Raw genomic sequence first — 26,811 nt, forward strand, 5'->3', positions numbered from 1 at the left:
ATTTACTTGTTCAACTTAAGTGGCTCTGATATAGTAAATTACTTGCTCTATTTTTATCTTAATTTGGGAAGTCTTTAGCTATAAGGTGCATAAAAAAGCATGTTTGTTTTGTATGTATGCTTTTAATTATATTGCATTGAAAAAGTGAAGTGGGCTCAGTTCTTTCCCTGTAACTCAGACTTTGGGTTTTTGTCAGTCAAATTCTGTTTAATTACATGTAAGAATTTTTTTAAATGACAGTATTTTTCTGGTGAAATGAGTGTATTTCTTGAAAACATCAACTGCAATCAGTGTGTTTTCTGCTGAATTTGAGGAATGTTTTATTCCATTTTAATTCTTGGCTTGTGCTAACAAAAATGTAACTAAAGGAATCAAAATATCCTATTGAGAAATGGTTGTTTTTAGATAATGATACTTGTTAGAAAACACCCTCTGATAAGGATTTACGGCTGAAATTCCTTTTCCACATAAAAAACCTAAAGCCTGGAAGAGGAAGTTCTTTGGGTATGGTTGGAAGTGGTCAATTAGAAACACCATGCCACAATTACCTTTATGCAATCGCGTGCTTAAACAGGAAGAGCACAGCCAAAAACTTTATGCTGGAGCCTATACGAGACGAATGATGAATGTATTAAATCACATGTCACAGGCACAGAGACTTTGATCCCCACACCTCAATGGTAGATCACAACTCATGGTAAACTCTGCTAAGCCTGGCTTTTGATCCAGGCTCAGTGTTATCTTCATTAAATGCAAAAGGGCTTGTGGGGATGCTTTTCCATGGCTGCATTTTGGGGAATCTTTTCAAGGGTGTGTATCCCGGGCTGTGCAGGACTATGCCTTAAGTATTTAAGCACGGTGTTTCCACGGGTACAATTCTTGGCCTGTTCTCCTGTGTAGATCTGGAATCTTGTGTATCTACATCCTTTGGAGACAAGCGCCAAGGGCGACAACTGGAGGTAATAACTTGCGATTTGTGTCTTTTGCAAGTTACAGTCATTGTAAACTGACAGCTGTGAAGGACCTAAACTCACATCAAAGGATACAGATCATCTAGTTAGGTCAATTAATGTTAATTCTCGTCTTCCATTAAATTCTTTTATCTTCTTTTCTTTTTTCTTTTCGCCTTTTTTTTTTCCAGCCAAGCCCAATACCAAGTCCTGTGCTGGGGAGAAAGCCAAATGCAAGTCAGTCACTGCTTGTGTGGTGCAAAGAAGTTACAAAAAACTATAGGGGAGTGAAAATCACCAATTTTACTACATCGTGGAGAAACGGTTTATCCTTTTGTGCAATATTACATCACTTTAGACCAGACCTAATGTAAGTTGTGTACTTTTTGCCTGCATAAGCTAACTCTCATAGAAATATATGGCATTTAAGTTTACGTAAAAATAAAATCCCTGTTGGTTTCAGGTGTTGAACTTTTTCACCCTTTTCTTTCAAACAGGACCATCCTTTCTAAGAAAACAGATTCATAATGCTCAAACTTTATGACCTCCTTGTTCTGTCTTGTGGCATAAACAATTGTTTCTTCCTTCTCTGTGATTTGTTTCTCTTCTCCTTAATCTTATACAAAGAACTGACTTCAGGATGATTATAAAAATTGTGCTGGTGTTGAAATGAGATGAGAGGAATAAGCTCTTTGTACGCTGACAAGGACGGATTACCTCCTGGTAAATTTGGTTGTCAAGGCCAGCCTCTAGTCCCTGCCTTAACTTCTTTTTTAGATGGAAAGCTTCAGGCAATGAAACATGTAATCGGTGTTTGTTTATTTATTTATTTATTTATTCCTTTAATTTTCCACACTATTAGTTTTGTTGATTGAATTGCTGTGAAATTGCTAGTTACTGTATGATATTACTGTATGTCAAATTTTTAGATTCAGTTTGTTTTAAAACTGCTGCTTTTATCAAATACTGTACATACCCACTGTGCCATTTTCCCCCTCAGTGACTACAAGTCCCTGAATCCTCAAGATATTAAAGAGAACAACAAAAAGGTAAGAACTGCCAGGAAAAAAAAAAAAAAAAAGAAAAGAAAAAAGACACAGCTTCAATTTTGGCTTCACTGCGGGTTTTTATTAATTTTGGGAAAGTGCGGTTGTTTTGTAAGGCCATAACTGCAGCTCACAGAAGGTATTCAACCTCCTGCGGTTCAAATCGGATGCATTATTGACTCTAGTTTGTCATAGTCTTTAACATTCACAACAAGTGCAAGGCTGGCATTAGAGTATAATATTTGTATGGCCTACATTACGTGTGAAAGCAGAGGAGAGGGCTGGCCAGCCTTCTGTGATCACTCCTCTGATTTTTGCCAATCAGCCCCGTAATTAAAAATATGAAAAGCATAGCTGCTCTTGGATTGTCATATGCAAGACTTCTCTTTCTGCTGCTTCAATGGGTCTGTGTGCATCAGTGCGTTGATGTTGCTTTGATGGTGATTTTTATATTTTTAAAGATGGCATTTTACATCTACTTTAATGCTGCACCAGCTGAGTGAAGTGCTGTACGCAGCGCGGAAAGTTTGGGATCCAAGTCAATACTTTGGAAATAAACCAAAATATTAGCAAAACAGTTTATAGCTTTGTGCTGTGCGGCTGCTTTAAACCACTCTTTATACTTTTTGTGATGAAAAGGTGTAAAAAGTTTCTCTGGAAAAAGCAGGAACTTGGTTTGGGAATCACCAGACTTTTTATTTGTGCTCTCTATTTTAGGCATGTTACAAGCCTCAGCTGGGCCCTAGGCACATGTTCAGAAATTATAATTTTCATGTGAGTCACTGATAATAAAATTGTTCCTGAAGATTGTCTGAAAATTATTTTTAAGGAGCTGACTTCTCAATGCTGTGATTTTATTTTTATACTGCTTTAAAAGCACTAAATTTAATTGGGTTGAAGGTATAAAAATATCCATTAATTAGGTTCAATATTATATAGTGAATATGACTAAATAATACTAAATTGCAGATATGTGGGATTTCTGAAAGTGCTTTATTAAAATCCATTTGTGTTGAAGGTAATTGTATTTTAAGGTGCCTGCACACTTAATGTGCTAGCCAGGGAGTTAATTGCCTTTAAAATAGTACTTAAGTATTACAAATAATGAAAGATCTCTGAGCTGCTGTTATCTAATGAGTGATTTGGCCAATAATATATTTTTCATAATAATATGGGATTTTATGATGACCTAAGTAGATTATCAGTGACATCACAGTGTTTTCTGTGACCATACGTGTTTTGTACTTCAGGTTTTGTTGAATGCTAATTAAGCTGGATTATAAAAAAGACTAGATTATTAATTAAAAATGCTAGCAGTGCAATCAGTCATCTCTTCTTTATGAAACTGATGGCAAACAGTGAACTTTTAGCTCGTCTCTCTTAACAGGATGTAGTTCCCAGGACTGAAGAAGTAATGATTGTTGTTATTGTGCAGCTTTTTTCTTTCATCACTTTGCAAGCCTTCACCTGACAGCTACATTGAGTATCTCGGTTGCTTCCTGCAGATTTATTTCCTGGTCTCACACAGTTCTGCCTGATAACCCCACGTGCCCTTGGTTGGAGTGAATGCAGCAATGGCAACAATGGCTGCCTGTAAATTCCATGCAGATATGTAACACATTTGACAGTGATTCCTCCTAACCAATTAAAATAACATCTATGGATGAACAGGACAATTTTCTTTGTCTGAAGCAGCTGCCTGCCCACCCCCCTCCTGGAAAGGAAACTATAGATTAAAGGTTAACCCGTAAGAGTACATCTTTTAGGAGTGCATGACCTTCTTTGTATTTTAATAAAAAAAGAAGAAATCTTAAGAGACAACTATTTCAGTGCAATTACTGTGTATAATTGGACATTGAAATGCACTGTTACAAAAGGCACATCACTGGAGCTTCTTTATAAGACACACTGGTCATTTGCCAAATCGGTGCTGCCACCGTTGCTGAATAAAAAAGGGTATTTACCTGTGACATCTGATCTTGGCCAATATGTCAGTGTGTTACATAGTTGGAAAATGGTTGGAATACTGCCTGTGGTGCTTGTGCTGACGGATCCCAATTGATGTCTGTCAATCAGCTTGTCAGTAAATTAAAAAAGGAAAGAACTTCATCAGAAGATAGGTGAATAGGCTTAGTGTCCTGAATATAAATATGTGTGTGCATATAGGTATTGTAAATTCCACAATATTTAAGTCTTAAGAAAACCTCAAACAACTACTTGAGATTACATTAATATCAGTCAGAATTTGAAGATAATTTTGGTGCACAGTGCCCATTACAAATTCAAGTTTCTGTCAGGAACAAAAGAGAAACCAGGATTATCTTTGAGAAAATTGGAAACGTTGCAGGGCTACTTTCCCAGCTGATCCAAAGAGTTGCGTTTCTACTTTAATCACATATAATTAAACAATACAGCCTTCCCAGTAACATTAACTAACTGATTTTTTTAATATGGTTATTTGTTTGTTAGTAAATAATAATTAAAACTTGTTAAAATTACAGCATACTGGCAGTATCGTCCCTTATCAGGAACAGAAATATTTCATATTGCTAATAACATGTCCTACACTTTAAAAATGTAAGCTACTAAACTACACTTGGCTGGAGCTTGGAGGGGATGAAAGAATGAGAAGTGGAAGGGCACAACAGTGTGGTTCTAATAATGAACTTCTATTTTTAATTATTTGATTGTTTAGAGAAGCTTGTTTCATTTCAGGGATTATTGTGTAGAAATAGGAATTTATCTTCTGGATGTTCAGCTAGCGCTTTCAATTTCTATGATGCTTTTTTTTATTTTCCTTCCCCCCCCCCCCCCCCCCCGGTTTTTGACTAAATTCCTCAATACTTTTGAACTTGAGTGATTGTCTTAACAAAATATTTCAAAATAATCATTTTGAAATATACATTTAAGCAGAAGAATTCAGAAATACAGGGATAGCATTGAGTCAAAATGGAATAAATTCCTTACCTTAAAACTGGCAGCCATATTTTTATAAGAGGCACTCATGCTTAGTTCTGCTATTTAATTCCACAACATCATACACACGTATTTAGTTGTGTGCTTAGGAATTACTTGTTGATCTTGGTGGGATCTTGCAGGAGCATAGTTAAACATGCATATGAACATTTGCAAAGTCAAGGCTTTAGATTTGCCTCTGTTTAATGAAGTAATGTGACCTGGAAAATTTACTTTTCATACCATGTTACAAACTAGTTAGAAACACTAGGCATTTGTAAATATGCTGGAATATCAAGAAGCTCCAAGCTTTTCTAACAGTGAAGAAGAACCCATTACAGGGTTCTGGACGCATACAGAGCATGATTGCTATTTATAGAACTAAGGACTGTAAAACATTTGTGTGCCAATCGAGATATCTAATATACTTTAAAAGGAGAGAAGCAAGAATGTGTATTGTCCAGAATGTGAAGAAGAGAGGATGGGAAAGACGTATCTGACATCAGTGGGAAACTGTCATGTTTAATCCCAAGCATCACCAGAAGAACTGAGCAGACAGTGATTGCAGCTGTATTGAGAATATCCATCGTTCTAAATTCAATCCTTCTGCAGTAGTGTTACCCATTCTAAGCAAGTGCCCTTCCTGACAACTCTGAAACACTGTCCCCATCTTCATTTTACAGACCCTGGGAGATATTCGTAGGATTTAGTTTTATTAGCATATAAATAAGAAATTAGGCGTATAAAAGAGTTCAGGTCAAGTCATGTCTATGGGCTTTGGCTGCTGTGGACTGCTAAGCCCATCCTTAGGTTCTTTCATTTTCAGATGGTAACTCCCACTACGTGCAGTGTGGGGTAACAGGTTATTTATGCCGCTGAATCAGCACTGACCCACTTAAACAAAAAATCCCGGTGCTACCTGTGGTCCACAGGACAGCACAGTTGGCTTGCTACACTTTCATACCCAGCCTGTTTTCTTCTGGCGTATGAGCATTCACCCATTCTCAATACCTGCTATGGCTTAGGCTGCCCACCCAAATCCCTGCACTGCTCTCCTTTAAGTCTTCTTTCTCTGTGTTCCTCATGTCTGTTTGGTTCAAACTCTCTTGTCTCCCTGTCCCCCATATCCAGCCTGATCCTGTTCTTCCATCTCTGTGTCCCAATACCAGGTAAATGACAGCTGTCCCTCTTCTACTATCCAAGTTTTTCATTCCCTCCCACCCATGATTTTCCTGTTACTCTGCTATGTTTGGAGCTTTGTATCAACAAATACAGCAGTCATATTTTCTACTGCTTCTCATATATCGATGTACAGCTCTGCTTTTATAAATGGCATAACAAGTTCTCATAATGAACCTTTCCAAGAAATGATACCCAACTAAACACTAGCAATGATTTTTAGGCCGAATCATTTTGCACAGGGAGAGCCAGAAAGGCTTAAATTATTCAGATAACTTCTATGTCTAGATAAACTCTGTGAGTAATTTGTTATGGCAATATAAAAATTACTTCACCAACAATGATTTGACAAGTTGTACCTGAGCATGAGGGGAAAGCATACAGAATTTCAGGAAGATAAATTCCAGCTCTTGGAAGCAGAGTTTGAAAAGTGGCTGAAACAAAAACTGTTTGACCCTCAAGTACGGACTGATACTGCGATGGGAATGAGAGAGCCTCCTTTCCTCAGAGCGAGTAAAATAACCGGTCTGCCAGGCCAAACCCACGTTCTAAATCATCACTGAACATTTAGTGTTATGAAAACAAGAGGATAAAAAAACAAATCAGAACTGATTGCTCTTTTCTCCCTTTCTTCCACCCTTCTAAAACTAAATAAAATAAGGAAATAGTGTAAAACTGGGTTAAAGTAGAAGCCATGCATGTTACTGTTTCCTTGAAAAAGGCCAGGCTGTCATCCATGTCTTAAATTTAGCATCCATTTTTGTTCAAAATAATGTAGGAACAACTGTGAACATTTTAGGCCCCTTCAGAAGAGGGTGAAAAGGAGCCGTGGAATTACTGGGAGAGGAGGAGTCCGAGTGCTTTCACTGAGTGCATCTACGCTAACAGGAGGCCTTTTTAAAGGCTTCCTTGAAACACAATATTGTCTTCCAGGGTTAATCCAGGATAGTAATAATTAATTGTAAATTGAGAAACAGCTTTAATTCTTCAAAACTAGACAAACCTGATGCACCAAGCCCGCTCAGAGCTAGCAGAAAGAAGACAATGTGGCCTCACAAAGTGGGAGGCTTGCAAACTGTTTAGCTCTTAGAAATGAAAGTGAAGTGGGAATGAAATTCACTCTCTCTTATGAATTTAGCATCAATAAATATTTTTTAAATGCGTTTGTTTGCTAGATTAACGTGGTTTATGTCTCGTATCAAGTAATCTATGGTGGTGTTCTTTTTGGCTATCTGGACATAGTTTTTCATCAACACAAATCACTGCAATTACATGACCAGTAGAAGGGAGAAGGTTGATCACCAGCGATAAAGCCCAAGATGGATTAGTGTCATGTTTCTTATATCTTTGTTCCTTATCTTAAAAAGCCATCCTTAGTTGCTTTTTTTCCAGGCCAACTCTTACACTTTTCTCATTTGCTTGTTTCCTGCTACTTGAGTGAGAACCATTTAAGATATTGGTAGGTTTCTTTAGTGCAAACAGAAGGGCTTTTAAGCTGCAGTGTCATGAACAGCTTTTTACTCATGAAAATAGCGTAATTTTGAGTAACCAAACGTTTTAGTATAGTATGGGGTTGAGGTATGTTAAAGTATTTAAAACAATGCCATTTAAGTGTCTTTACTGATGATACTTTCTCAGTTTACATTGCTATGAAGATACCCTGGGAGATAGTTAGAAGCCATTGGGAAAAACTGATGAGTTGGATGTTGGATTGTGCAACAAAAGATAGTAACTACTGTAATGAAGCCAAAAGAATAATAAGTAATAGAGTTGAACCCATACTGTTCCTGTAATACTGGATATGCTTTAGGCTTCTTTAGTTTGACTGAAACTTTCACTTGCATTCTTGAAATGTTATGGTATGTAAGAAACTGCTTCATTATAACCTTTATTTTGTCTGTTTTAAAGGCATACGATGGGTTTGCCAGTTTAGGAATATCACGACTACTGGAACCTTCTGACATGGTTTTATTAGCAATACCTGACAAACTGACTGTTATGACCTATCTCTATCAAATCAGGGCACATTTCTGTGGCCAGGAATTAAATGTGGTTCAAATAGAGGAGAACAGTAGTAAAAGCACATATAAAGTGGGTAACTATGAAACGGACACAAACAGTTCTGTCGACCAGGAAAAATTCTACGCAGAGCTGAACGACCTGAACCGGGAGCCCGAGCTGCATCCGCCAGACAGTGGTTTGGCAGACTTTGCTTCTCAGGACGACTCCGTCTTTGTAAATGACAGTGGTGTTGGTGAATCTGAGAGTGAGCATCAGACTCCTGATGACCATTTAAGCCCAAGCACGGCTTCCCCTTCTTCTCGCAGGACTCGAAGTGACACTGATGCACAGAAATCCCAGCAGAGCTCTGGAAGGACTTCTGCATCTGAAGACGTTGGGAAGTGTAGTAGTACAGATACAACGCAAGCACAGCCTACATTGGGAAAGAAGAAATTGCTGATAGCTGACACTTTAGACTTGAGTGACTTGGCACATGTCAGTGATCAAAAAGAGGATATGTCTCCCACAGTTGCTTGTGAAGATAATGACAAGAAGAGACACCAAAGCTCAGACAGTACCATTGGTTTCTCAGAGCAAGAAAAGCTGGGACGTATAGGATCCACAGGGAGCACAAGAGCAGATCCTGGTTCACCTGTCACAAAGCCGAGTTTATCTCCTACTTCTAAGCTTGGATACTCCTATAATAAGGATGCGGATCTTGCAAAAAAACCACATGCTTCTCCAAGGCAAATGGAATCTGATTCTGACAGTGATGCCAGAACGGCTTTAAATCATGCAGATCAAACTGCAAAAACAGCCCAGGTAAGAAACTTAAATTGATATCCATGAATCAAGATGCAGATGCTGTTCGAGTTCTTTCTCCATGTTTGCAATTTGCACCATATCTTCAGTATATATGGTGAGGTGAGCAGTGTTATTTTTATTGTTGGGCAATAAATACTTTGGTTGAGAAGTAGGTGGTCCTGAAAAAGAGCCATTCCATGAAAAAAGAATGAATCAGTATTGTCTATCTCAAACAAGATGGCTTCAAGCTTTTTTGCCACCGTGTGTGGCAATGCATTTCTTCTGAAGGAGAAACTGGAAAAGGACTTAGCAATTCATTGATCTACATTCAGAAAAAAAGTAAAGTTTTGAATACATTCAACATACCAAAGAGACATCAAAATCTTATTTTAGAAACCGCACAGCCTTGTGAACATAGCCACGATGGTGAGGTAGAAACACGAGAATATTAAGTTATGGTGTGACCTCAAGCATATTACTTAACCACAATATAATTTTCCTTTCTGTACACATAGGAAGTATATGCCCTCCTACCTTGCAGATTTATTGTGAGGGTGGCAGTTGGATATTATATAAGTGCTGAGTATTATCAGTAAAGCATATCATCACAGAAATATGTAAAAAAATGTCCTGTTTACAAAACCGCCCAGGTAAGCTTATAGTTTTACCCCTGTGAATAGCTTTCGAAAGTTTTGGCTTTGGCTTTGTGCCATTAGCTCTGATAAGAAATGAATATTATAGCCAGTTGTTTGGTACTGTGGATTGCCCCAAATATTTTTATACTTTTCTCTCAGTAAGAGCCATAAAGATTAGTTTTATTGCAGGAGAAGTCCATAGATGGGGAATAGTGGCCAAATATTAGTTCCATAGACAGCTGATTTCTTTAATCAACAGAGTCTCGAAGTTTCGCTTCATCATTGTCTTTGTGTACTGGATGAGAAAGGAACAGCCAGGCCTGTACAGAATATGAGTAGGAGGAAACAGAATAGAATGGAGAGTGGAGCAGGAGACAGGGTGTCTTCTTTATGAAGACTGTCATGTGCAAGGGTATAATAGGCCAAGACAAAGAAAGAAAGGACTTTAAAGATGGTTCTCTGTTGTTAATCATCTGTGCATTTGGACATGATAATAAAACCTCAGATGTGAGCCTCTATCTTAAGCTGGGACACTCAGTTGTTGGTTGGAGTCAACCATCTCAACTTCCTTGTGGTTCTTGCAGGAGCACAACCTGCAGTGTCTGTCCCAGCTCTGTCTCATATAAAGGCCTACAGACATGTTTTCCCAGAGTCTTCACAGCTGATCTTGACTAAGAAGTCAGCACTTGGGAGTATATGTGTATAGGAGCTGCTTATGTTGCCTGTGCAGAAGCCCCCCTTCTGTTGCTGCTATTCTGCAATATAAATCAGTTGTGTATGAAGTGACTTTCTCATGGATGTTCATAAATAAACTAGAAGCAGATATTTTTGCAGGTGTCTTGCCTTGTGCCCACCTTTTCGTGTTCAAGTTTTAAATGAGTGATACCTATATATAGCCAATGAAGCATTATATTTGCATACATATTAAAGTAAATAAGTGAACACATGGCACATTTAACGTAGTTTCCATAAAGCCAATTATATTTTTTTCCACAGTTGCAGTTTAAAGGCATTAAATGATGATAGAAATTAAGTTTTAGGGGGAGGGGAGAGAACTCTTATTTACATTATAAAGGCCCATGACTTTTTTTAATTTTACATTTTGATCATCTTGACTTTTCATTTCTATAGAATGTTCTGTCACCTCGTGAAGCTATAATCCATGTGACTCCTGACCTTTATTATATAGGAAGGCTCCTGGCTATTAACTACTGTATAAATATTAAGTATATGGAGGCTGCCTTGCTGTTAATTGTATTTCTTTATTTTTAAGCAACGTATGTTGTCAAGACAGGAAGAGCTTAAAGAACGAGCAAGAGTTCTGCTTGAGCAAGCAAGAAGAGATGCAGCTTTAAAGGCAGGGAACAAGCAACTAACCAATACGATCATCCCAGCCCGCAATAAGCAGCTGAATGATGTAAGAAATATTGGCCAGTATGGCAGTTTACATAGTTAAATTTCTTGTATGTGCATATGCTTTCAGGGGTGGGGGATTTCCTTGTAGAGTATTTCTTTCATGCTTAATTGCTCTGATGTGTCATATACCCTTAGTTCACTTCTAAAGCCTGTTTCTCCTGCTGTTATAGCCTTAGACTTCGCTGGAAGCAGAGGTCTGGGTGCACCTTCTTTGATTGGCACTGCAGTTTCTAATGAGACAAAAATGAAAGTTACTTGGTAAATGATAGTGATTTATGCTATTTTTGATTACTTCTCTTTTTTCAGTTAATGCATTCCCTGAGCCTGTGATGTCAGCTACTTGCTGCTTCATAAGTATTGTTGCCTTGAATGAAGCTGCTTGTGACAGTCTTGTAAGAGTTAATGGAACAATTCCTTTTTATCACCAAAGTTGATTATGCTGGTGAGATGGGAAAGTGAAGCTGGGGAATGAGCTCCACTGTTGAAGCAGCTATGGTTGCACCTCCAGTGGCCTCCGTGGTGACCTGGAAGGATGCATACTCTCTGGAGATGAAAGCTAATTAATTTTTATGCAAACCTTTACAATGTGGGTTTTGTGATTCTAACTATTGCACATTAGAGACTGTACTGGCAACTGAGAATGTAAATGTAACTGAAAAATAATGATTCAGAGAAAGGCTTGAATCTTTACTGATTCAGAGCCTAGTGCTGAGGGGAAGATTCTGCTTTTTACATTAATGGGATCATACATTCCAAAAATGAAGACAGTGATTTACATGTCTCTTTTCATTCTCTGAACTGTCTTGGATCCATGCTGTACTTTTTTTTCTCCCTTAGCAATTCCTCTTCCCAAACTGTCACTTCTTTTTTCTTTAAAATATATTCACATATACAGGCAAGTCTTGTTTTTATTATGATAACATAATGATATATAAGTAATTTTTTTATTACTTTGTATTTTTTATTTGTATTTAATTTTTTTATTACTTTGTATTTTTTTATTACTTTGTATTTAAGCTTTTCCTACTAAAGTATACTAAGTTAACATACTTTAGGATGAATTTCACTTTGGAATTTTTTTATTAGTTTTTCATAGACAAACAGCATTAGAGCAGGGATAGTATAGGCAACTGCTCAGGCAGAAACAACTGTAATTAAAGTTGCCCAGCAATTTTTATTATAAGCTCCTATTTTCAGAGTTTTACATTTCATTGTTTGAACTGCAATTCTCTCCATCAGCTCTCTGCCTCAGGGTAATATTATTTTACCTTACTTCAGAAAAGCCCTGTTCAGCTGCTTCTCTGTATTAGGTTGGATAAAACATTGGGGTTTATGTTAAAAAATGTCTTCTGGGAAGAAGGCTTCATCCCCTTGAAAAATCTTTCAAAGCAATCAAAGTTGTGATAATAGCACAGGCAGCCTTCAAGTTCAGGAAAGTTGGTGTCGGTAAAGTTGTCTGTATGGACACAGCGTGGCAAGAGCATCATTTACTGTTGCTCCCCTAAGGGTCAGGCCCATTCTGATTCAGATCGTGGTATTGGAAAGCAAAACTTTCTCTTCTGGACTCCAACTCCTGCTGATGAAATCCAAAGAGGAGGAAAAGGAGCTGGCATGCAGATGAGAGGTGCTCTAGGTAGATGACAAGGAAGTAAACAGCAATGTGAAGTTAGGCAAAGATGAAGACTCTGTCTAGGCCATGAAAACTAGCTGAAGGATAGGAGATGGAGACCGAATTTTCAGGGTGAGAGTCAGGATTACATAGTTCAGGCACCCAGATTACCCATGGGACCTTATTTCATTTATTGCAGAGGATGAAAAATGAATTAGAGGGCTGCAGGAAAGGGAAGAGCCATCTTTTAGGGGTGCTCTGCAGAGGCAAAGTTTCTTGTTGCCTCCATCAGAAGCTATTTACGATGTTGGGAAGGTACCTTCAACCCAACATACTCAAGATGGCAGATTCCTTCATTTCTGATTTCCAACCCAAGGTTCTTGGGAACTGATTTCTGGAAGTTATGAATGCACCCAGCTGTAGCCAAGTCAAGGAGAACTGCACTGTGAACAAATGGTTCTGGCCCCAGTGAAATCCTAGGTGCTGTGAACAAACAGGTAGTGGGCACTTTTCAGTTGAGTTCACTGTAACTTAAGAAAAACAAAAGTTCCTTAGCTCAGAAGGGTGCTGTAGAGATGTAATTTGGAAACTCTTAGATATGGTAGTGAAGAGTGCCACAGAAATGCTCTGGAAGAAATTGATAATGCTGTGTTCAGAGGAAAGTTTACAAGGTTTGGTAGTTCAAACAAGCTGTAGGGCAGGCTTTGAATGATGAAGGTGAAAGTGAGATATTGAACAACTCATTCACTGAACATTGTCAGTCATGGCTACTGAAAACAATAAGTATCCTGTAGGGAAAAAAAGATTGGGTTGTGCAATTAAAGACTATACCAAATGAGAACCAATGCAAGGTTGTACAGCTAGTATAATTCTGACATTTCTAACTTTTAAGTGCTTGGCTCAACGTTCTCCTAGTGCATTTTAGGGGGAAACATGCATTGTGAAAGGGAGGTATCTGTCCTAGAAACTGGTATAGTGTTCACATTTCTTATCTGATATGTTGATATGTATTAATATATATTATATAAAATTGTATGTAACATATATATGTTATATACCTATCCATAGATGTGTATGTTCTGAATGAGAATGTGTATGCATCAGTATATATAGATAGAAGATAAAATACATTGATTTCTGATTTTTCTTTTACATATTTTATCTTCACAGAGATGAGACATTTCCATTTGATGTAGTTGTGACAGTTTACTAACGGTCATTGCTTATTTGATTGTTAGTAAATAGCACAGACTTATTTCTATTCAGCCTTTTCTTGTCATTAAGGTTAATAATAAGAACTTTGACTCAAAGCAGTGTTGTATGTCTCAGTGTGCAGTAACGTGTAGTAGTGTGTTATCCAAATGAGAGTTGTGATAATGAGAATCAGCATTTAGTGGTGGGAGTTGGACTGGGCTTATTTTTGGGATGGATTGAGAGGGATTTAAAATAAAATAGTTTAAAATAGGAAGATCTCATTTTAAATAAGAGAACTTTAAAGAGAGAGTCCAGGCCCAATACTTTTGAAAGTAACTCAAAGTTTGCAATTGCACCTTTTTTGATACCTTCATGAAAAGAGCTTTAAGCAGCCCATTCTTTCAGAGTGCTCTGAAAATTAGTCACTCCAGGTAAGCTGTGGCTGCAGAGTCATTAGTTACTTTAGAAAGTCTTGTCTCATAGGCCTTGCTGTTAGCACTTGACATTTGTCATATGAGAACTATGAATCGCTGTTTTCTTAGTAAACAAGTGAGAACAATGTACAGTGCGTGTGGTTATATTGCTGCCTGAGGTCAACAAAAGGGAGGAAATTTCCAAGTCTGTTCCTTGGTCATAAATACAGGTTACTTGGTATGTGCTCACCTGATTTGTTCTGGTAAAAGTCTTTTTGGAAGAAGTGTTCCCATGTCTCCTCTAAGCATAGAGCAAATACCTTAGACCATCTGCAGGCTAAGCTTTACCTTTCCTCTGATAGATCAATATTGTGTTGGTTTGAGGTTTTTTTTCAATACTCTGGGCTTGCTTTCCTTGTTTTTTTAATCTCTTGTGTCCTGAAAGGCCAGCTAGTGGTCAGTAATGACTTACTGGCTGGTTTCCCATGTTGTGTCCATTATCTTGGCTGTTTGCCCTTTTCTTGAGTATTTCTTGCTGTTTGAGTCTTCTTTTGTGCTTCCATCTTCTTATGTTTGTGCTCTGGGGCTAGGCCTATGTCAGTATTCTCACTTGATTTACCTTTATATATATATATGTATATGTATATTTTTAAACTCAGGAGTTGATGAAGTTGTGGGAACAGAAGATTAAGGCACTGAATTTGCTCATATACCTGTTAACTCAATCCGTTTTTCCTCTAGATTGCATATTTCTCATTGCATCCCAAGCTGTATCTTCTTCCCCTTCTTTCATTTGTGTCTTACTGTTCTTTTTTCTCTCTCACAGTGTGTTTCAGCTATCTGCCCTGGCCATTTCAGTTCCCTTTCTTCTACTTTTGAACTTTTCTTTCTTAATACCCAATCTCTTTACTCTTCCTTCCCTTGGACATCTTCCCTCTGTGCCTTTCTGCCCTATCATCTTCCGTTCTTGTTCAGCCCACCTAATTTAGTCCCATCATTTTCTGCTTGCTTCCTCTCTTTGTATCATATTAGCCCCTTTTCTTTTCTGTCACTTCTCCCCTGTTTGCAGTGTGGTAGAAGTTTTTTCACTGTTAGGTCTGTTCATTTGGTGCTTCTCAGAAGCCTTCAATCTGCAAGCTGTATGCATGCCAGCCTGTATGGAGGTATGTAAGCCTGTAGGCAGGTATTTAAAGTCTAAAAGGACACTACATGGATCAGAAACTCCTTGAAAACATGCTCATGGTTTGGGAGGATCATAGACATGTCCTTAAAATTGATGCAGCCTTTTAGAAACTGGAAGAATTAGCTTAAGAGCTCTGTGAACAGAGTTACTGATCCTCTCATGGATCCCTTTCTCTATGGTAGATTTATAAACAGCTCAGCCTTTCTGCTTGCTTTCTTGATGTAGGTGTGCATGTAGTGACTCTTTTACGAGGTGCTTCTGTCATTTCCAACCTGGTATAGCAGCTGTAATCACTTAGCTTTTAACCAGGAGAGCCTTTTTATTAGCTTACTCATTTTTATTTAGCTCACCTTTTCTCATGATGAGTATCACACGGCTAGAAGGGGCATATCTGCTCCCAGCAGATGCTGTAAAATATCAGCCTGCAGTGATGGTTGTTAGCAGCGGCAGCTTGGCTGGAATGTGATGTGGGAAAGGCAAGGAGACTGGAGCTGGTCTGTGAAACCGAACTGGCAAAGTGGCAGGCTAGAGGAGACCGCAATGAGTTAGAAACATCAAGAGTCACAGGGCTAAAAGGTCTTTCCAGCAGGGAACCCTCACTTCCATGGGCGGTGGAACCCATAATTCTTGAATCTCAGCAGAACTCCACTGTCAGCAAATATCCGTAAAGGCCAGTGGCAAAATGTTCATTTGTCTTACTCTCCTTTAATGACTGGTCCACATAAAGAATGGAAATATACTGCAGCTGTCGTTTACTCTGTAAACTAAAAGGGCTATGGTTGTGGAGTCTGCATGATTACAGAGAATGGAATTAGGAGTTAAGAAATGCACAGGCAACTTTAATTAACCTGCTTTGTGTATATGCATTATGATGCAGTCTTTAATTATGTGATCACATACTATTTTCCCCAAAGCAATTGTGTCTCATTTAGCTCCGAGAATTGAGGTGATGTAGAAGTCTGTGTGTCCAGAGGACCTCCATCCTTTTGGTTGCAGAAATTGGAAGGTGTACAGCAAATGAAGCAGGGATTCCAAGGAGCAAAAGGATGAGGTTACAGTTAAGAATTGAACAAATTAAATGTAGTGCTGCCTTTGCATTGGAGTTCCTGATCAGTGCTGCTAAGTCTTTTGAACCAAAGTTCATGTAAGTGGTCACTAATTGTATATCCTTCCTTTCTGGGTTGCCATTTGAGGCAAAGGTTAGATTTGCAGGTGTATTGAGCATCCAGGTTTGTCAGGGAAATCAGTCGTAGCTGTGCTTGAGACGTATAAAGGGCTGCATAAAGCTCAGTATACTGAAGAAAACCCAGGTAACAGGCTTCCCAGAGCAAGCACCTCATGTTAGATCCTTTTAGCTGGATCTCTCTGTCTCAGTTCTCTTCTGAAGAACAGGGTAATAACACTACCACAGGGTGTTATGAGAGGGGAATGTGATTAATGCTTTTGAGGCACTTAAATACTGTAGTGATGAGCACTGTAGAAAAGCCCTTGAAGAAATTAATAATTCTGTCTACAGAGAAAGATTTGAATATTGTGGAGTACAGAATTGTGCTACATATTGATGGGCCTACGTAATGAACAGGGAAAATAAGCTGAAATATTGAACAGCACTCAGTAGAGCTCAGATCTGGGCTGAAAATCGGGGGACAGTAGAAATAAAAGGTGGTGCCACAGCAAGGCTCTATTCTAAAGGATACAGAGCAGGATGAAAATAAAGGTTGTGCCTACCAGTTTTATTTCCGACATTTCCTAAATCGTGTGTCAAATTCTATTAACTTGGTTTTGCAAGGTAGGTAGATTAGCAGGGTCCACCGTATAGCATGGAATTCCTGAAAAATTGTGCTCCTGTGGCAGCGAATGTGTTTTTATTTCGTAACGCAAGCCACAGTTCGTTCCTGAAGTTACTTGGGTTTTGCATGAGCTGAGGAGTCCTCATTACTGAATGTAGGTGCGGGACTGGGCCTTTCATTTGGATTTGGCTGAAAAAATTTTGCTTATGTAGGATCAAGCATAGGTTCTGGGATGCAGGGGTTCAGTAGCACGATACCCAGAGGGAAGCGTGCTCTCTTTTGCCTTTTGTGAAATAGCAAAAGAGTAATTCTTTCTTCACAGCAGCATTCAAGGATGATGACACTGAAAATTGTGAGGGACTCCATTCGGACAATAAGTATTTAAAAATGGATTAATATAAACTGAAGGGGAGGGGAGTGGGGGGGCTGATGGTGCAGAGAGCATTCCTGACGCTGCTTTTGGGCTTAAATGCAACTGTTGCTAGCCTGCTTTCTGTACAGAGAAAGATTTGGGCTTACTTATCTTTGCTACCTTTATTTTATATTTATTCAAGTGGAATGACAGCTACAGCTGCCTAAATACATGTATTAAAAAAGTACATTTGAAAGAGCAGCAGGGACTGCATTCAGCTTTTGTAGTGGAATTTGCAGATACGAAGTACTTCACTAAGAAGCTGTTACCTCCAAACATGCAAACACTGTATACAGAGGGCAGCAGGAATGGGCTATGCTGTGAGATTGTTTCTTTCTGCTCAGAATATTGCTTTTTATTACTCCCTTGCTCAAAGGACTTGTTGCAGCTGTGTCTAATTCATATTTAATAAGCTCTTTCTACTTCAGGTGTCAATCTGTTGTGCCCATTACTTTTCATTTTCATAAATATTTGAGTGCAAAATAGTAACTTTTTTTGCATGCACAGTGGACCAGTGGAAATGGAAGTCTTTTTAGAAAGGCTTCATAAAGTGACAAAATCTGAAGGGAGCTGAGTTTCTTTGCTGTTACCTTAATTTTGATTGCATGCATATGCACAGGTATGAGATACACCAGCTGCAATAAAATAAAAATAAAGCATTATTTTAAATGCTCAGAAATAAGCTTTAATAAATGGTCCCAATTTATTGATAATGTCCTGCAATAATCTGCTGCCCCTTTGAGCCAACAAGCTCCAAGCTGTCCCACTCTAATATGTGACCAAAAAGTAACTCCAGCCAACACAAACAGAAGTGGTATGGAAAGCAAATTCACAGTGGACAATGAAAATAGGATATTTTAATTTGATTGAAAGATGCCTTAAACTCAAGTTACCATTGCAAGTAGCCTTTCCTCCAAATATTTTAACAGGTTCTTGAAAACTATATGAGAGAGCTTTATTCAGGTTTTTTTTCCCTATGTGAAACCAGAATCCCCACTTCTGTTGCATAAGGAAAGGCATCTTGTTCATCAGTGGATTTTTTTGTAGCCTCCTCAATTGGAAAATAACTGTCTGTGATTGACGTGGTAATGTTAATTCATTTAAGGAAACACGCCCAAGTTATTCCTGTATTGGTTTTTCTTGAAGAAAAAAAAGAGAAAAATCTGATCTTTATTAATTAAATAACTAACATGAATTTGTTGAGGTGTAGGACTTTGCAGGTGGCAACCTTGGTCTTTTAATATTAATTGGAAAATATTGATTGAAAAAAAGACTAGTCTGTCATGCTGATAATTGCAGCCAGATTTAGATATGATCAGTAGATCTTCCTGAGATTACAAAGAAGCAGTTACCATCTAATTGGTAAAAAGATTGAACATTATTTTGGTAATCCCTGATCTTTGGTAACTTATTCCCTGTTGTTCATTTATATGTCTTGTCTGTATGCCACTATAAAGTGGTTAAATATGGTTTAAGCTGATAAGACTATGCTGTATAGTATTTACATTTCATGAGCATTCCAACTTTTATGGCTGTTTTAACAATATACTTTTCCTGAAATGAAGGTTAGACCTGCTGACTGAACACTTCAAAACCGCAACTGAACTGATATTTACTTCTTTATACCAACAAGCTAAGGTTGAGATAGATAGCCTGATCTCATTTCCTTGATGGCAAGAACAAACAAGTTGTTTTATTTAACATTGCTCAATACATGGAAAATAAAAATATTCTGTAACTTTCCAAGAAGGTTCTCTGTGTTTTGACTTCATATTTGATCTGTTTAAGCACTTTCTTACTATGAAGTTGTGATGTTTCACTGTACAAAAAATACTTCTATAGACAACTCCCTGACGTGGCTGGGAAAACAAATCAATTAGCGCAAGTAAACTCATTTCTAAGAAGAATTAGTATGCACTGTCAATTTTATACCAGGATGGATTTCATTAATAAAGTGTAACCATCAATAATGCAAGACGAATGTTGCACAGTTTGAGTTTGAGATTCACAGCTGAATTTTATTGCTGTTATTTCACAAAGTTGTCTCTATTTACACCACTTAAGCATTTGGCCTAAATATGTAAATATGCAGTTATTTATCATGTGGATGTAAATTCTAAGTGCTGTGTAGTCTGCAGCTGTACCATTAATGTGCATGCTCACAGAAAAGAGGCTGCCAATTTATTAACTGAATTTTAAGATTGTCTGAAAAACGTTAGTTCAAAAACTTTAACATCTTCTATCCATTTATAAATATTAGCAAGCAAAAAGGTCTCAGTGTTTCAGAGCTATCCCTTTGTGTATGAAGCGAGACACGAGCTTCTTAGCATCTGGAATGCTTTTTTTTCTATCGCAGCTAATAACTGGACGTTTTCTGTGTGGATGTTCAGTACGTGCTGTTGTGAATCCCAGGATGATATCGCCATTACTTAGAGCTGTATTTTGCATTGCCTATTCTGTTATTGCTCAGCATGCACAAGGGTAGAGTTAAAATCTTTATTCATTTCATTTAAAAATGTTTCTTTTGTTCTCCTTATCATGTTCTGGCTTTCCCAAGGATATATGCCTTGAACGAAAAGTCACATGTGCATTACTAATTGTGTGCCATTGTATTTACAGTTCCTAGTGGTGGCACTGTGAAGCTACTAATTCTTTTGCTTCACTTGATGTAAAATAATCTGAGTGTCTTTGATAGCAGTGAAACAGTATTAATTGTTTTGTACATTTCTTGGTCACTCTTCTTAGGTGGTCTTCATAATCTATTAGAACTTTCAGCCAGATTTTTGTAATGTCATGCCTCCAGCAGTGATTAAATTGGTAATTAATGAACAGTCCTTGGCAACATAAACCACATCCCGTTAATTTTCCCTTTTGAGTTTTTAGAAGTTGTCGTCTCTGTCAGAAAGCATTGCGCCACCTTGCTACGGCCCCTTGGCATGAAACCACAACGGCTTGATTTTTTGCAGCCATTAGTAGATCAGAGCAGTAATTTCACAGTATTTTGGTCAGGGTAATTATAGTACCAAGTACCGAGTAGAGTTGGGAATTCACACAAGAAGTCCAGAAATACCAGGTGAGCTTCCTTGTGTTCACTGGGACGTTATGATTAGTTTAATTGGGCTTTGTTTGATTTCAGCCGCAGAGACTCTTTGTGCCACGGCACTGCAACCACTTTCCACTTTAGTGTTTTTGACCTGCATTGACATGAACTGGTGCAAAAATGAGCTCTTTGAAGTGGGACTCTATGGAGAGGGCAACTAAAAAAGGGGGAAAGTGATGTGTAAATAGTTTACTGTAGCGAAGCTTGAAACCGGACTGAATACTCTGCATTTTGGGGGTGATGTGATTCAAATTCTTTTATATTTTCAGCCGGAATGGATAATATTTCTGCTACGTTTGTGCAAATCTTTAGTAGATTACTACATTTAAAAATACAATCTTTTTTTAATCGCTGGCTTTTAGATAGCACCTGCTGTTCTACCTTCCTTTGAAGATACAGTCATTTCTCCCACCAGAAATACTGCGAATAGTCTCTTTAGTCCTGCAAACAAATCTGTGCAAATGCATTAATGAGAATGCAGCTGCACTTAGTAGTTCACATGTCACGAAATAGTAGGTAAAGGCATTCATACTTGAGTGACTGACTATAGGTGTAGTGGCCTTCAGCAGTACATTGTGCACATTAAAGTTTAAATAGTCACTTGCCTGTTGGCTTCTGAATGAAAGGACTGTCACTGGTCACTTCTCCTGAAGCCTTAATGAAACCAAATAGTTTGCTACGAGTTTGGGCCTAACCATTGGGGTGTTTCATGCAGTCTTGTCAGTTGATGTTCATGAATTGACTTGAACGGAGATCAAAGTGTTTCTCAAAATGGAGAAGCGGGGAGAGAGACAGCTCCTTCAATTGCACCACAAGAGCTAATCAAGCCATCAGTTCTTTATGCACTCTGCGTGCCTTTAGAATTTAATACCCAATGGTTTGTCAGGACAAATTGAAATTCGGGGGCTGGAGGGGGGGAGGGTGTCCCTCCTCAGTTCACCGCAAACAAATACATGGTTCACTCTTCTGGAGGCTCACTTTGCTAAATTTTATATTTTAATGAAAAACTGCAATGTTTATTAAATATTTGGGGGTTTAAAGAAAGAAAAAGTGAAGGTAAAGGATTCAGTGGCATTATGTGCCTTTGCGCTGATTGAAGAGGTTTAAAAACTAAATTCAGCGTGATTTTTTGTTGTTGTTGCTTCTTTGATTACTAATGAACTTTTTTGCTGAAACATTTTAAATTGGATCAGAAGATAGTTTTTTGAGTGTCAGTTGAAACAAAGTCATGTGAAAATGCCGCTCTCTCTTCCTCCCTCCCTCGCTCTCTTTTTAATTGATATGATTTAGGCAGAGGAAAATGGTAAGGGGGATTTTTCTATTGCAGAAGCAATTTTTAAGGGATTTAGTCTTATTTAGCCTGAAGGTCTTCACACTAATGAGAGCACTTAAGTTACGTCCAGGCATTGATTAGACAGCTCATCTATCAACTGGAGCATGAGAATTTGTATTTTGGGTACCTTTTATACATTAGAAATGTATATGCTTTTTAAAATTACTTTAGACTTTATTTTCCACAAATTTTTAATTACCCTCTTTTGCATCCAAGGAGGCTGTAATGCAGCTGATAGAGCACACACGGTAACAGGGAAGTGCTCTACATTATATGAGAAATACTATTGAAACTGTATCTGTAGAAATTGGTGTGCTGAATGCAAATTGCCACCCGGATACATTCCTTAAACCGCCACGAGCCCCCTTACAGTCTAAATACATTTATTCAGGGAACGTGGAATTATATATATAAAAAAATGCTCAACCACCACCTCCCCAAAAAAAATAGTGATTGCTCTCCCTACCTGTAGTTGTTCTTTTTTCGCTGCGTTTACAACACAATAGTGTCTTAATTATTTTCTGAACCATTCTGAAAAGTACAGCTTTTGTAACTTTTGGACATTTCAGGTTTAAAAAAAAAGAAATTAAAACATTGCCACCAGCTTGCACTATGAGCAGCCTGTAATAACAGTTAAAAAAGCTTTCTGAACTATTTGACAAGATTTCTTAGTGCTGAGGCCATATGCTGTAGCCTTTAAGCTATTTCTTCCTATCAGTTTCATTATCACCTGCCTCTGAGTCTCCAATATCATCAGTAAGCACATGCAGAATCATAATTATGCCATGTACAAGTTCTTTGATAACATGTACAGTTTTCTTCTTAATTCTTTATCAAATGCATTGATCGTGGCATGTGTGCATTGATCCAGGTCCACCATCTGGCTGTGTGTGATAAGCACAGTGGCATCTTTGCATTTCCACTGTCATTCATTGCGCTACAATTTGGCTGCAGGGGAGTAGTGGCTGGGATTAGCCCTGTTCTGCTACTTACTTGCATTTTAAGTTGACACCTCTACAGCGGCTCAGACCACATTACAAACTGAAACACATACGCACGACTTAGTGATGTGACACTCCTCAATAAGCTTACTCCACTAGCTACTCAACAATCTGTAATTGGATTTGTAGGAATAACAGCAAAAGATTTCCTAAGAATTGCTGGGGACAGAAGGTGAAGTTTTCTCATTATTGGCAAAAGGCTAGGTATAGATCCTAGGCGATTGGTATTTTCCATTAAAAAAAGCTGCCAGCAGTTTGCAGGACATTTTCAAAAAAACCCAGCAAAATAGGATCCAGGAAGGCAGAGGGTTTGCACTTGTTCTTTCCATTCTCATCACACACAGGCAGACTTGGATCCTGCCACCCTCCCCCAGAAATTAAGAGAAGGACACACAGACACACACCCCCAACTTTCAGAGGCACCCTGCAGCCCGCTCTGCTTTGTTCGGCTGGGAGTGAACCGGGAGCATTCCTCAGGAGGGCACGTCCTGCTCCCTTGGCGGAGGGTTGCCTGCCTGAGAAGGAAGCTTCCCAGGATGGCAGTCTGAAGGATGCGGCTCTCCAGCTTACGCATCCCAGGCACTTGCCAAAAGTCTTTGTTTCATAACGCCATGGGTTTTTTTTTAAATCATAAAGTCAAGTTTACACAAGAGAAAATCCCTTAAGTGGGGCTCGACGAATGTTGACTCCTGCAATGAGTAAGCAGCTTCTTTAACTTCTGTCTGCACGTTGGCTGCAGAAAGGCACAGAAAATGCCATCTTCAGACTATTGATCTCAGGTCGGACGCTATGCCCTGTCTGGGTGATGGCACTATTTCAGGATATATTTCAGCCTGCATGCTTGAGACCCTGTTTGTGGGTAATACCAATAGCATTGACAATCATGGTGACAGGCATAACAAGCTTCTGGATCCTGATGCCTTAGGTGATTATTGACCTTAATTATACTTCCCAGATGAGGGAGAGCACAAACTTGCCTAAGCAGAGAAAATTCCAGGGAATAAGTTAGCATAGGGCTCTGTTGCTGCTTTTGCTTTAGATCAACTTTCCCAATGATCTTTCTTGGGAGCCCCGTCGGTAGGCAAAGCTGCCCTCGCATTGTTCACCGGGAGAGCGCCTCGCTCTTAGTATCAGTGCAGGCGAGCGAGAAGAGGAGCAAAACAGGAAGTGTGTTTGGAATTAGATATTTCAGCCTGTCCTTAAAACTTGCCGTAGAGCCAAGTGCAGTGTGAAATAGAAATGCTCGCCTTGATCGTCACGTAGATGTGCAGCTCCTAAAGGGTTAAACGGGTTAAATCTTACTTATCTGAATAGAACTGCAGGGCTGTTTTGCCGAATGCTCTAGCACAAATACCTATGGTTCACTTTGACGTTACAATTTTTTTGTTGGTTTCTTTACTTTAAATACTTGAACTGTTAGACCTTTTACTTTTTTCTCTGAGAAAGATGTATTTGTACCAGATTAGAAAAGCTAAACTGTTTCTTTACGTTGAATAATCAGCCTGTCATGACAAATCTATCTCCTTCTGCATGAGTAGGTGCCAGTTTGACTAGCTTCTTTTAGGCTCACACTGGGTTTTAAGCTGGATCCATGTGCATGACTGGCAGTGCATTTGTTGGGCCAGATCTAAGGAGCCAGAGAGCGTTCAGCTCCTTTTTGCCTACAAAAGAGCAGCCAGACAACCAGCAAGAGGCCTTGGATGTAGCACAAGGTGATACTTACTTAGTCAGCCATTCTTTTTTTCAAATATATATTTTTTTCATTCAATATCCTTAGAGCTTCTCAATTTCACAATGACACACGGAATTAAATTATCAATGGGTTGCTTTTCTACAGCCAGCATTCCTCACACCAGAAATATTGTACCAAATGAACTGTATAGATTTTCCAGAACAACCTAGATTATATTTTTTTAAAAAAGAAATAATAAATTGCGGGCTAACATTTCTTTAAAAATTCCTCCTAGGTTTAAGGAGATGTTTTCCATTTTACAGCCACACAATCCCATTTTATTGTGAATTTGGGGAGGTTTTTTTCTTAAGGGGGACAGTTTTGTTAAGACATTCTTTGTGATTCTTGCAGTTTTAGACTCTGGGCTACTTGTGTTTTCATTCTGTCTTGTCTTATTAGTCCATCGGTGCCTTAGATCATAAACCAATACCTGCTTCTTTATGAAAAGTGATTTGATATTTTGTGATACACATTCATGAAAAAATGTTTTCAAGCTACATACGGTTTATTGGCAGTAATGCAGCTGATGTAGATGCTGTGCAGAAGGCAGAAAATATCTATGATGTTTATGTTTGTACTTGCTGACCACTTCCTACAATCTGACTTGCCACAGAAATCCAAAGCCAATGCACTTTTGTTTATGTCAAGGGTTCCCTGCTTAGCAATTCATATTTTGCTCACTACCTGTGTATTTTAAGCTGTTCTGAAACTGTAGTAGAGACCAAACATGAATGTGGTCCCCAGGGTGATCAAAGATTTAATCTGACCAGATGGGACAAACTTGAGAAAGATTTTGACTTTCCACTCTGTTTTGCAACAAGAAAGGCTAATTTTTTTTCTCGCATCCTTTCTTTGTTAGAAAAGGCAGAGATCAGGCCATCCCCAGAGAAATGAGCAGGTGTGGCCATTTACAAGCATGTCTGGTTATATTATAAACCAACATAAGAAAAGTTTGAAATGGTTTGAAAAGATCTGCTAAACAGTTCTAATGTTTCATCCCAAATCCTATTTACTCAAACAAGAGCCGATCAAGGTCACAGTAAAACCCAACCTGCCAAAACCTTTAAAACTCGTGTAATTTTATTTTTTCTTTATTTTTGATTCTGTCTTCTCTGCTAACTGAATAGGTACATTTTGGTAATCCTTGCCTCTGGACAAGCACAGAAGTCTTTTTCTTTCTGAATGGCTAATAACAGAGCCGTTCTTCCTGTCTCATGATGAAAGAGGTGGCAGTCAAGTTCTTTCTCTTAGATGTGCTGTGCACTCGGGGCAGACCACGGACAATTTTGAAACCTACAACCACAGGAATCGCTCCCCCTCATAGGCACAATTCTGGTTTAATTTTGTTGCTGTGGAGTATCACTAATTTACCACTTTTCTTTACCCTGTCCATAGACTGGGAGGAAAAAATTCCTTTTTAAACATGAAATAAATGCAGCTCATAGGATAACATTTTTTATAGAGGATAACACATTGTCAGACTTCTGGTGTACACTCAGTTTGGATCCTCCCAAAATTCTGCCAAAGGATGACTGAAAATCCCTGGCAGAGGGTTGGGGTTGGGGTTTTATTTGAAAACACAGAGATTGCAGGATTTTTAGTGATTTAAGGACATGGGTTTTAAACTCCACCACTCTCAGTCTTTTACTGAGTTGATCAGCTCTCGGCTTCTGCTGCAGCTGAACAACATCGCTGGCCGCGTAATGATCTTGGAAACTGCCCCTCCAGTGTTTCCCATTCGAATCCACCTTCCCAAATCCACGACATCATTTTTGGCCAAAGTAATGTCAGTCATTGCCGTCTGCGGCGAGTACAAAAAAGACCCCCTAATGGCAGCCATTTTTATTTGTTTCTTAAGATCCAAAGGCTGCTGAAAGAACAATTGGATAAAGTTGAGGATTGGAGAAGCTTGATTTTCTTGTTCCAGTGAAATGAAACTCCCGTCCTTTTTTTCTTTCCCTTCCCCTTCCCCTTAAAAGCCGGAGTCTGCGAGGGGGTTGTAGCTGTGTCAAAGCCGTTGGGATGCCACTGCTGATCACTTTAATTACTAGGACTAAG

General features: G+C 38.6%; 1 protein-coding gene across 2 annotated transcripts in view; it reads left to right on the forward strand.

The window, feature by feature from the left end:
- Positions 1–26,811, forward strand: part of EHBP1 (EH domain binding protein 1) — a 223,642-nt gene that overhangs the window by 140,982 nt on the left and 55,849 nt on the right. For both annotated transcript variants that reach the window (XM_080615103.1, XM_080615104.1), the window contains exons 11-14: positions 1,142–1,320; positions 1,951–1,999; positions 8,039–8,953; positions 10,844–10,987. In XM_080615103.1, coding sequence (XP_080471229.1) covers positions 1,142–1,320; positions 1,951–1,999; positions 8,039–8,953; positions 10,844–10,987 — 1,287 coding nt within the window. The remainder of the gene's footprint in view (positions 1–1,141; positions 1,321–1,950; positions 2,000–8,038; positions 8,954–10,843; positions 10,988–26,811) is intronic.

Source organism: Psittacula echo, assembly GCF_963264785.1.
Source record: "Psittacula echo genome assembly, chromosome: 4".
Taxonomy (NCBI): Eukaryota; Metazoa; Chordata; class Aves; order Psittaciformes; family Psittacidae; genus Psittacula; species Psittacula echo.